Source organism: Cuculus canorus, chromosome 11 (genome assembly GCF_017976375.1).
Source record: "Cuculus canorus isolate bCucCan1 chromosome 11, bCucCan1.pri, whole genome shotgun sequence".
Taxonomy (NCBI): Eukaryota; Metazoa; Chordata; class Aves; order Cuculiformes; family Cuculidae; genus Cuculus; species Cuculus canorus.
The window spans coordinates 16644216-16656925 of NC_071411.1; the positions used below are offsets into that span (position 1 = coordinate 16644216).

Sequence of the window (12710 nt, forward strand, 5' to 3'; positions counted from 1 at the left end):
CACCTCTTTCACTGGAAGGGTTCTTTCCAGTGCTGCAGATGCAGTTGGGAATCTTCTGTAGTGCACTCCTGCTGAGGAGCGGGCTCATAGCCTCTTAAAATCAGTGGCGAAACCAAAGTCAGTGGAATAAAGGTTTCCTCAATGTTTACTCCATACTTTAAATTATTTAATTGTTTGATTATGTGTAAATGTTTGCCTAAATGAAGCGGCCCAAACTGGCTGCCACCACAGATGGCTTGTTCTTCTCAGCTGCGTGCAAGGGTATTGTGGGAGTAAGAGTACCTGGCCCTTGGTTATGGGAAGGATGATCTGTAACACGGAGGAGTTACTTTCTAATGAACGGGGAAACCTTGAGAGGGGGGATCTGTAACAGAGAAGTGGCATAGTTTCAGCCCTTGCAAAACCAGGCAACCAATAGATATGATAAAGAGCAGAGGTTGAAGTGATGCAGATGCCGTTTGAAAAGCTGTGTGTACTTGGGAGACTTGGACGCATTAGGAGGTGCCTTACAAAAAATAGCTGAGAAACAGAAAAAGAAGACTTTGAAAAAATCTTGATCTTTCTCCCATCTATTATACCTTATGCCAGGTCTCTGTTTGATATAGGTAGATTTTCATGTGCATCTGCAACAGTGTTAAAGGTCTGAGCTGGTAAAGGTCTGCTGGAATGGAAACATTGGGAAATTAGATATTTTTTTTTACTACTGATTTATTTGGAAGAATGGTTTTAAGTTTTTAAGGTGCTAATGCAGTTCTGAATATATACGAGGTGTTGTGCATCTATATTAACTGTTACCGGTGTATTATTTCCTATTTTTAATGCTTGAGGCCTTGTTAAAATGGGATTTATGGAAATGCTTGTTCACACATTTATATAATATGGGCATGCATATAATTGTCCATTTCAAATGAAGCTAGCAAGTGCCAGTTTCTCTTTGTAGTGTAACAGAATATTGTGTTTTAATTTTTTTTTGTGTTTTGATTTTTATTATTTTTTTTTCACTTAAAACCCCATGCAGCCCCTGCCTTTGCTATCCCGGCTCGCTCGCTCATTGCTGCTTTGTGTCTCCATGTTGTAAGAAAACAGTCAAATGCTGTGGTCATTCATCTCTGAAAGCTTATAATGAGCTTATTGGGGAAGAACTATAAATATGTATCTTGTACCCCTCTTGCATTGGGACATGCTTCCTCAGGCCATGAATAATTAGGATGGCCCACCTCCACCTAAGCTAATTACAAGCTACCTCAACACTGAAAATACCCTTTGGTATTTTAGGACTCTTCTACCAGGGTAATGGGTTCTCTGTACTCTGAATATGAGGTTGGCCTTTACCATCCTGACTGGAAATGCACCGTATGGGATCTTTTGCCATGGCAATTGGTGCCTCGTTTGCTAGTAAGAGCATCATATCTCCTCCTTTTTGAATGGCGAGCTCAGAGGAAAGGTCAAAGCTTGTCTTGATCAGGCACTTTGGATTCCGTCCGTCAGCCCAACAGTGCAATTGTGAAAGCTTCCTTTAGAGTCTCTTGAATTGCTAGGTGGAAGCAAGTCCTAATGTCGCTCCTTGGATTTAAAGCCACTGCAAAATTTGATCATTTGTGCTTCTGATGGGATTACCTTTCAGATCTGCTGAGCATTGTCTGGCAAACTTAACTCTCCCGCTTATCTTCAGGAAAACAAACGTACCAGTTATTGCCTACTAGAAAATGCGTGTTGAGCTGTGTGGTTTTTTTCTTTTCAGTGGGCTTGCTGTGATTTTGTTTTGACAGATTGAGCTGTGTTTCACTTTGCTTTCATTTTTCACCCTGTCAAAAGAATTTTTAGTGCATTTTTTTCCCCCTTCCCCTGCCTCTTGCTGTCTGTATGGATCAGTGCACTGAAGCAGTGACCCCCCTCTCCTCTGCATTGCTGGTTTGCAGCTTTCTGTGCTGCAGAGGCCTGAGCCAAAACTTCCTGATGGAAGCTCAGGTCAAACCTTGGCCGTCTTGGTGAGCAGCATCTTCTGTGGTGAGCAGGACGTGCAGGAGAGGGGTGGTAGGGGCAGGAATGTCTTAAGCAGTCTGAAAGTTCTTTGTTTTTTACTTATCTGGTGTTGGGTTTCTTCTGACATACCCTGGGGAGCAGCGTCCCTTTGACTGGATCATCTCGGCTGCTCAGGTCAGCTATAAAAGATGTCTTTCTGCCTTGGTGTTGCAGGGGACATGGGATGGTTGCTGCTCTCAGCTGCAGAAGCTGGTTTGTTGAAATTGGTACGTGCAAGGGTTTAGAGGTTTGACTTCCATTCCTGCCCTTAGCTGAATTTGTCCTTTCAGAAGCCCGTATTGCAGTTACTGTATTAATCTAGGGAGGCTTCATGCAGTTGTTCGGATGCATTGCTTTCGTTGGAAGAAAGCAGCTGTTTAACTAAATCGATTAGAAAATGATAGGGTTTCCATCAAGCTTACTTGAATGTTGGCACAGTTAAGCTGACCTGGTGCTGCAGGGCTGAGTGATAAGTGAATGTCTGAGCTACCCTGATTTAAGGAGGGGGAAGCTGAAATTTAAGTGTACCATCTTCATGGTGGCAGTTTCTGAGTAGCCTCAGTAGTGGAGCCTTAGGAGAATCAAGCACAGGAGATGGTGTAAATATGCAGATGAAGGTGTGTCCCTTTTTCTTGGGACGCTGCTCCGAGGAGGGCAGAATTGCTGGAACACTGCTGCCAGCACTGTAGTGTATGCCTGAAAACGAGATATGCCAGATCCCTCCTGCACCAAGGGCAGCCCAGGCCTCATACGTACATCTCGGTTTGTTCTGTTTATCAGGCAGAAACCCTGTGGCCGTGCAGTGTGTGCGTGGTGCTTCCCTGGCCACTTGGGCTGCAGGTCCTTGCCGTGCTCCCTGCAGTGGCGGGGATGCCTGGACCCTCTTGGGTTGGCACTGGGGCTGTAGTGGCGCATCGCTCCGGTGTTTCCTGCTGCCATTGATTATGTTCTTCAGGGACCAGATACGGATTCTCTGCCTGCAAGAAACTGAAGTGATTGTGATCACATGTCGAATCCCTAAGTACATTCTTTCTTTTTTTCTCTTCTGAGCTTGGATTACTTTTTTTTGGATGCAGTTTTCCTGGTTTTATGGGCTCCATGTGCCATTCTTGTCTGCTTAATACTTAGTTTCTTGAAGTCTTTGAGCTCAGTTGCAATGCAGTGACCAGCAGGTCTGGCTAGATTGTGACATCTTCCAAATCCCCCCTCCATGTCTACAAGTGTACTTAGGACAAGCAGAGATTTATTTGTGTAATTGGTCAAATGGAGGTTATTGTGAAATAGAATACATGCGTGTGCCCCTCTCAGCCTCCCCTGATGCTGGGTCAAGGCTGCCTTATTTTTTCTGGGTTCTCCCACTGTCAGAACCTCTCAGGGATCTGGGCTCTGGTCCACGTGCTGTCAGTAGTAGTTTACTTTGCTTCTCAGTAAATTTTTCATGTTTGCAAACCTCCCCCAAAGCTATCATATGACAGAATCCCTCACGTGATCAGTCTGGTAGTGGGGGGAAAAAAAAAAAATCTACTTCCTTGTAGTCCAAACATATAACCCTTTCAATTATGTACCAATGATGTGTTCAAAGGATGCAAAACCTTTGAAGTTGGCTCAGGTGTGTCCCCCCCCCGCCCCGCTTCCTTCCCCTCCCCGTTGATTTATTGGAGTAGTAAGATGCATTTTCCATTCCCTGGATGAAATAAAGGGAAAGAATAATCGAGAGAAACCCTACTTCTAGCTCAGGTGGTCCTCCAGCCTCTGTCAGGTGGGATACTCTCTGGGAAGTAGCATCATGCACTTGTCCTCTTCTGGAATTCCTCGCAGAGCAGTCACTGCTGCTGTTCCTCCAGACAGATGGGATTGTGGAGTAGGTGAACGTGTGGTCTGACAAACTAAGGCATTTTCTTTATATCTGAAATGAAGCCAAGGCCTTGAAGCAAGATAGTTTAGTACCCAAGTGACACACAGCTCTATTAGAGGGCTGAATGGCTATGGGCCCAATTCAGGTTTTGCTTTGCATCCTGATCCTGGAGCGTGCCCCGGGAATTGCGCTCTTGGATGTCCCTGCAGCTTGGGACCCAGTTGATGTGTATCAGGGTGCCTGTTGCACAGCTTTTGGAAATGTGACCATAGTAATTACCATCTCCTGGACTTTACTGGCCAAATTCTGTCTGAGTTGTTCGTTGAGAGATTTGCTACCAGAATTCCCTTCCGTGATACTGATGAGAGATTGTAGATGAAAGGAAGATGGTGTTAACAGTGGAGAACGGCTTTTCCTTTCCACTCCTTTCCTGTGAATGCTTCATTCTGCCTAGAGTTTAGCTACAGGTTACATTTAAAGTGTTTGTTAAAGCTGATAGTGGTTACACTGGTAGATTCAAAGAAATAAAAGCAGTGACTTGAGACGGCAAGATAAGAGACAAAGCAGCAGCAGGGTTGTAACTTATTTATTGCAGCCTTGAGAGCAAGAAGTATTACAGAGGACAAAATTCCTATAATGTTTACATAAGGCTGTAAGAAATTGATTACAGCTCAGGTATGTTTTGTCACATTCTGCTGGGAGGAATCATAAAAGTAATGCATCCAGGTTTTGAACATCGTGTTACTGTCAATCTGTTTGAAAGGCTTGTTTGCTACAATGAAAACCTTTAATTTATTCTTCTTGCCAACTCCAGTTGTGTTCACTTCCAACATCTGTGCATTGCTGCTTGCAGGATTCAGGACTTTCAGACCTGCAGTCCTTTGAGGTTGAATAATTTCTTCCATTCTCAGTCATTTAAAACGGGGAAGAGAGCTCAGGATTTTGCAGAAGTGTCTTTCCCCACGGAGATGTTTTCTTATCGTTGTTATTTGTGAGGCAGGACTTGTCCTTTTCCGTCATGCCAAGAGCTTCATAAAAGCCTTTCCTGATGTTCTCCCCAGTTTGTTCCACCCAATACTCCCTTCCTACAGCCTCAGAGCCAGTATAAGTAGCAAATCTTGTAAAGACTCATTTGGGTTTTGGTATTTGAGACATTTTACAGCCAGAAATTCCTCTCTGCTCTTGCTGTCCTCCCACCTGCCCAAGGCAGTATTTGATAAATCTCAGTGTCTCTGAGCATCCATAAGCCACAGCTGGTAAATGAAGTAATTTTTACTGGTTTACTTTCTGATGTTCTCTTTCAATGAATGTGCATTAAATTGTTTTTCAGTCTTCTCCAGAGCAATGGCATCTTATGTCCCTTTAGGAACTGCTTGCAGCAGTAGAATGAAAGCCTTAATAATAAAACACACGGATTGCTTGTGTCCAGCAAAACTAAAGACTAAAACCAACAATAATAAAGAGACGTAGGGGGCCTGTCTGCTGTCTTCCACCTTGAAAGGTCCCTGGTCTGCCTCTGCAGGAATGCTGGAAGGGTGACGAAGCACTTTGGTGTGGGTTCTATGTGGTGATGCTGAGCGTTTTGGGGCAGAGATTGCATAGCAATTACCTTGGATTTGAGCTCATACCCAAGAACGCAGTGCGCACAATGCCTTGTCTTCATTTTTATGGGTAGCTTACAGAAGACTGTAGATGCTCATTTAGCCTTTGCGTAAGATTTGTTGCAGAACAGACATAGTGGTTTAAGAGGTTATGAAGCCCATCTGCTGTCTGCTAGCGCTGCTTCATGTGCGGAGAGTATGCATGGGTTGAGAGTGCTGACAGACTGCTTCAGCACAGGTAGGACGGGTTTGCTCCAAGCTGTTTGTCAACACTTGGGTTCATGAGTTGCTGCAACTGTTTTTTAGGCACACGTTGTATCTGTGCTGATGTTACTTCAGGGAAAAGTCCAGTAAGCTGGAAAGGAGATTGCTGAGCTGCATGAAGACAACTCTAAAATGATTAACCTGCTGGTTCTAAGCCATTGCATTGCTCTGTCACTTGCATCAATGAAAGCAGCCCTCACGACTCCCTTCCTAGCACGTCTGTGATGGGAGCGATGGAGACAAGGATTTTAATTGCCATTTCTAGTTTTGCTGATGGTGGAGAATGGAAGGAGTCTGGATCTGACATTCTCTGAGCAATCATCCCAGCAGATTTCACAGAAAATGATAGCAGAAAGCAGCACCAAATCCCATTCAGTCTGTTCCCACCAAGAAGGAAAATCAATGGAAGCACATCTAAAATTGTGACAGCTGGGGGGAGAGTGGGCAAAATAATATGGGACTCAGATGAGGACCGCATTCTGTTTGTTTTGACCTTAAGAGAATGGGATTGAATGCAGATGTGTGCTGATGGCTTCAGCATATCTGGCATTTTGTGGTGTGGTTTTATGGGAAAGCAAGTTGCTGTCTTAAGTTGCAGGATTTTGAATATGAGGATAATTTATTTGAAACCATCTCAAAAGGTAAAAAGGTGATGCTATGGAAGAACTGAGATTTTCACAAATTAGTGTCGATAATGTTGGATTTCGGAGTTTATTTTGATACTAGGAACAGGACCTTGACATTTGGTTTTATTAGAATAATAATAATGTTGTTGTTGTTGTTATTATTATTTTTATTAAATTACTGAGTATCTTTGAGCCTTCACAGGCTGTGGAGAGAACTGCAAGATGTTCAGCACATCTGATACTTCCTATGTACAAAATCCAACCATGGATTTGAGTGCTTGGCACCTCTAGTAAACATTTTGATTCATGTAAGCTTAGGACAACAAAATTAGAATCAGATGCTCTTTTTTTTTTTTTTTTCCCCTCATCTGTTTCAGTCCTAAGCCAAATGGTTTACTGTGGAATACAGCTGAATTGCTTGCTTTATTTCATAAAACAAATACGCCTTTGTTCCTCTTTCAGTCTGAAGTTTTCCTTAACTCTGTGTTGTGGCTTAGATCTACTCTACCTTCTCTCTTGATCTTTTGGATTTTTCTCAGAGCACATGCAGTTCTAATGGTCTCAAGTTCAGCCTTCAGTGCTACCTGACATGTTATCCTTTCCGTGCCACAAACTGCTGCTGCAAGGGCAGTGGAGATGTACTGAGAAATTCTTTGCTTTTGTGTTAGTTTTTTTGTTTTGTTTTAGTATAGCGTGTATCATTTCCCATTTGAAACTGCTTTTGTTGTATGGTTGGAAAAACCCTCATACTTGGCATGGGCAAAGGAAGCAGAGTTTAAAAAGAAAGAAAAAAAAACTACTTAGTCTGCAACATTTCATTTTATAAGCAGTATTTTGGAGTTCCTTTTGTTACGTGCTACCTTTTGAACTCTGTAAACCAGCATGCAGATCTAATTCACAATAGCGTCACTGTGTTAAGCTGCACAAGTAAACACTTTAAATGGGAGGAAGCACCTGCGTATTGCTATTGTCTCTTGTCTTCCATTAGCAAAAGCCTTTGGGCTGACTCCGTTCAAGCCAAACCTTCCAGTAAGTGGAAATCCACAAGCAGTGGTAGGCAGAAAGCAAGCCTTGTTGCCTTCAGGCTGGAGGAGTGAGTGCGTGTTGGAGGACAGCTGGTGATGGAGAGGAGTGTGGGTGTGGGTGTGCGTCTGGGCACCCGCGCACGAGTGGGCTACCAAACGCTGGCACATGTCTTCGGCTTGGGCCATGAAAGAGCCGGTTGTCAGGATTACAGAAGTCGGCAAGGTAGGTTCAAGCAAGGCTTGCTGTCCCTGGAGCTGTTGGGGCTCGGGAGGTTGATGACCCTTGAGGGCCAGTGTGCTCTCAAGGTACATAATGCTCTTCAATTCTCTCTCTCATTCCACTCGATGGGTTTGTGTAACCAAATGTTTAATTTGCTTGCTTTCCTGTTGAGTTTATACATTTTTATGGACCAACACCATTCCTTGGTGAAGAACTGGTTAAGGCATTATGATTAAAGATACAGCCTATAAGAAGTTTAAAAGACAAGCTTTAAAGCTGGAAAAACTGGCTTGTACAGAAAAGCCTTAAAGGCTAAAATCTCTTTAGTTTACCCAAGACGGTCAGGAGGTCACTATCGTGATCTAAAAGTATCCACAAACAGAAGATCTTTGCTGGTAGCAAACTTCTTTTTATTTAGGAAACAAAAGCATAAAAACATTAAGTGATTTGAAGCTGAATTTGGTAAGTACAACTTAAAAAATCCATCCTTGTATTTTTTACCTCCAGTGTTGTGCTTATACTGTGATCTGTGCCTAATGAGAAGCTGTGGGCAGCGTAGAAATCGCTGGATAAAGTGCTTGGTGTTATATAGGAGATCTCGTTAGTACAGTGTCAATTTTAGATTTCTGGGTTTTCAATCTCTACGTGTTAGAGGTGTTTGGTGATGGTGTAGTACCTGCAAAGCTGGAACTACATCTTAATTTATTAGGTGTTCCTTTCTTGGAGTGTGAGTTAACTTTGGTGAGATGCTAGAATGTTTTATTATGTTTTATTAATCCTTCTAACATCGGTTTCCATTTAGGAGAAATTGTCTTTGTGCCCTCTAGTGGAAAAAGTATTTATTTGAAGGCTTCTAAATGGGGGGAAGTTCTTGTAAAAAAAAGGTGAATGTGTGAGAAAGGCAGTAGAGGAGCATAGCAAGGCTGAGGAGATGAGTACGAGGTGGACGTGCTCTGTATTTCCTCTGTTTTGGTCCTCCCAAAACTGTCTTGCTGATTACGTGTACGGACTCGTACCTTCTGCAGCAAGGGGAGATAAGGGAGTGAACAGAGAAAGAAGAGATTATCCACTGCTTGTGTCGGCTGGGCTTGGTGAAATTATTCTAGATTGCTGAGAATCCTCAAGTTAGCTCTGAACCATTGGTGATGGCAGTCAGTGTTCCCTGGGGATGTGGTGGGGAGGAAAGGGGAGCAACGTCCACTCCAGGCCTTCAGTAGGAGGTGAAGGGAAGACCCAGAAAATGTAGGATTGGGGAATCTGACCGTGTTTCCCCAAAAAAATTCCAGAGCAATTTGCAAAGAGCAGAGAGAAGGAGGAGAAGGATGGAGTCCAAAAGAAAATATGACTTATAAAGAAAAAAAAAAAAAGCAGTTAAATCTGTCCACCTTCTCTCTTTAGTGGAGTAACTGTGAGTGCATGGGAGGCGCTGCTGGTGTGACTAAGGCTTAGGAGCAGAATTTCAGATCGTCTTGGTGAACAGCAGAACTGATCGGGCACCAACATGATGGGATGTGGGGAAGAGGAGGGCGTGGTTACGGTAACTCTGGAGGCAGCAGGAGCTGAACAACCGGATGCAAGAGGAGCAATGGTGCAGAGTGGTCTCTTGTGATGGTGCCTGGTGTGGATCAGCAGCTCTGAGAAAAGGAGTCAAATCTTTCTGTCATCATTACAGAAGCCTTGGGTATTAAGACAAGGCTGGTAATTGCTTCCCCTGCTCTGAGGGGTGCTGGGCGCTGGGAGGCGGGAGGGCCACAGTCACACTTGCAAGTCTGGAGGTGAACCACACAGATGGGAGGCTTGGCAAATGAGTCCAGAGAGGAAAAGCTGAAGGAATTGTATTTAGAAACATAAGCCTGAGTGCAGGCAATGCATTTTCTGATGCATAAAAGATTTCTGTAAAAAGGTTGATGATCATCTTGTAGCATCCACTGGGGGAAAAATACCTTTATTTGTCTGAAAGCAAATATTCAAGGTGCAGACTAGAGGAGAGTTTCTCACTAGGAGGGTAATGAAGCAATAGCAAAAGAAATTGCAAATCTGCTTTACTGGAGGATTTATGGAGCAGTCAGACCGGTGCCTCTCACCAGTGGTGTGATTTCCCCTCCACTCTGTTGACTTCTGTCCATCCACCCACCACACGAGGCCTATTTTATTCATTAACCCACCAAGCTGAACTTTTTATTTATTTCTGTTGCTAGAGGTGCTTTCAGGGACCAGGGGTCAAAACCAGTAGCAGCGTTGTAGGCTTTACATGGCTTTGGGATATAAATTCTGCTCTCAGAGCAGTCATGAAAGCTTCAAGCACAGATGTAGATCACAAGAAATTGCTTCTGTTCCATTCGTTTTTCCTTCCCTCCCTCTGTTTCTTTCTGGAGCTGCTTATTTGGGATGGTATGAGAGCAACAAATGCGACTGTGATGGAGTTCTCAGCCCCCTTCACATCACTGCAGTCCTGCCTTTCCTTTGTGCTTAACTGCCATTCTTGTTTATTTTGGTTTGGATTACAATTGCAAAAACTGTTACAGCACTGTTTATTTGCTGTGTGATATGAGTCACTGCTTGTATTTACTGTTGTTTGCATTGCCTCTCCTCTCCCTCTGTCTTAGGCTTCCAGTCGCAGCTCTTGGAGCATCGTCTCCTGTTTCGAGTCTCCAATGCTCTGTGCTCCTGGGAAAGTGAGCTGACAGTGAAGATTCAGGATTAGACTTTTTTCTTTCTTTTTCTTTTTGTCTTTCTCCTGGCATTTTGTAAGGGTCCTTGTTAGAATAAAAAGGTTCCTTGGAGACTCCTTCCCTGAGATCTCTGTGCTTAATTAGTCTATCTTATTTCTGCCAAGCAATGAGATCAATACTGCCTTTTTTTCTGCCTTGCAAATTTCAGGGAATGGGGGAAAATAATGCTAAAAGGACCTTTTTTGAAGTTACTGAGATGCCCATGCACGATTCCTTTATCTGATATTGTATTGGCAGTTGTTAATCCCTTCCCGTGCATTGTCACTGGGGTGGAAAGTCAAGCACAGCATCAAGTTGTTTTTCTTTGCCATGCCTTAGTGTTGTGGTATGTAAAATGAGGATTAAATTGTAACATCCAAGCCTACCTCACCGGGCCGTGACTCCCAGCCATCACCCCTGCTTGTCAAAGCACTTCCACCGTCGCTTGCTTGGTTTATTTTTGGTCCAGGATAATGTTTTGTGATGCATTAAAGCTTTGTGTGTCAAGATCACTACAGCAACCAGTTCTAATGCCTTGTATCAGTCAACTCTTGAGACAGCTAAAGCCCAAGAAGCTCCGTGTTCCAGCTTGAAGGTGAGCAAAAGTTGTTCATGTGCAGCACATATCTGCCAAATGGTACACGGAGGGGTGTAAGGAAAGGGCTGTGACTTTGGTAGCTGGCAGCCTGGTGCAAGGGGTGGCCATCACAACCAGCTTGCTCCAAGGCTGCCCAGGAGGGACTGACTTGTGCCTCTGTTTCCCTACTTAAGGAAGAGGGGCTGGTGACTCATGCAGAAGACTTTGAGCTCTGTGGATTGGAAATGTTGGGTAAGAACTTGTTCTCAGCTGGAAAATACCACTGACTCTTCATGGGTTTTTCTTGGTTCCGTAAGCTAAGATAAGAACAAAACTCTTCCTCCCAAGCCATTTTAGGAGGCTAAATGGTTTTAAAGGGTTTGCTTTGGTGACTGCTGCTCACACCACCAGCACAATTTCTGTCCAAGGCAAAGGCAAATACCCAGATGCTCTGAGTTGGGATGTCTGACCGCAAGGTCACAGGGTGGCCCCAGTTGCAAGGACTTGCTGATCTGTCAGGAGTGGGGGATTGCCGAACCTCATGGAGCGGCTGTGGGTGCTCTGGGTGGGTGTAAGAGGGGTTTCCCATTTCTCATTTCCTTGGATGATCCCTCCTGCTTCCTTTTCTTGCTGCTTCCCAGGAAAGCACCATCATCACTAGCCATGAAAATTGTAAAGCTTCTTGTCTTTGAAATCTGGAAGGTAACATCTTGCAAGTGTTTCTGTATGTATCAGGTAGAAACAGGCAATTTATTTGTGTCTGCTTAATAGAGCTTTGGCTTAGAGCTCTGTGCAGGAGAATTAACTACGGGTCCTGAGTCTATCTTTGGTCCTCAGCACATGTTTGATTGTGAATCCACTGTAAAATAGCTCCAAGCTTCTTGTGCCTCAGTTAGCAGCCTTGATAGAGAACAGGCAGGTTTTCAGTTATGAAATGTCCATTTTGACCATTTGAAATGTTATCAGGTGGCCCATGGAATGTAAATTTTTTACTGTATTTGTAATGCAAAACCTTTTCATTATCTCCAATTTATAAATCCGTAGTTTGGTACTTGAGTGCCCGTAAGAAAATGCTCATCTTTTAGTGGTTAGTAATCAGTGTCAGAGGAAATCGGGAATAGATGGTGTGTTTTAAATAGTGTCAGTTCCACAAATTGGAATGTATAATTTACGTCACTTATATTTAATCACCCATTAAACACTGAATTTCAGCCTCTGCTGCTTGAATTACTGACAGCTTTTTAATGCCACTATGGTAACACTTAAAATTTCCTTAAGCTCCTGTACACTGCGGTGTGTCCTTGCTGCATGTCTTGGTGCTGCATCCGCAGCTGCTTGTTCAAGCACGGCTGCAGCTGGGTGCAGGGAATGGGCTCTGCTTCTTCTCCCTCCAGCCCCAATTTCGGAAGTCTCAATTGTTTCACTTTCTTACGGAGCCATAACATCTGCTGTAAATACCACAGCAAACGAAACAGCTGCTGAGGGTGGGATTACGGATCTGGGGTCCATGTATAACAGCTAAACATACTCTAGCAATTCAGCAGGTTGAAAAATAAAGCCGATAAAGCTGTGCACATTGTGCTGTGGATCTGTGCGGTGGGGAATTCTCGTGCTGGAGTGAGGTTGTGCCTGGTTCAGACTGGAGTCCAGTGGCTGGAAGTGAAAAGCTTCATTTTCCTGCATTTCAGCAAGAAAAAGGTGCAATACAGGGTGCAGTGGGTCCTGATCCTGCCTGGGAGCAGAGCAGCACTTCCCTGGGCTTTTGTGGGAGCGCACCAGCTGCAACCAAGTGTGTGGGACTGTCAAAGC

The 12710-nt window shown here is 43.9% G+C and overlaps 1 protein-coding gene across 26 annotated transcripts in view; it reads left to right on the forward strand.

Moving 5' to 3' along the window:
* The window catches only part of MAGI1 (membrane associated guanylate kinase, WW and PDZ domain containing 1), a 352470-nt gene that overhangs the window by 39809 nt on the left and 299951 nt on the right, over positions 1-12710 (forward strand). Inside the window, exon 1 of one of the 26 annotated variants that reach the window (XM_054076259.1) lies at positions 7376-7616. The exons of the other annotated variants lie outside the window; for them this stretch is intronic. Coding sequence (XP_053932234.1) covers positions 7490-7616 — 127 coding nt within the window. The 5' untranslated portion in view covers positions 7376-7489. Of the gene's footprint in view, positions 1-7375; positions 7617-12710 lie in introns of those variants that run through there. 26 annotated transcript variants of the gene reach the window in all.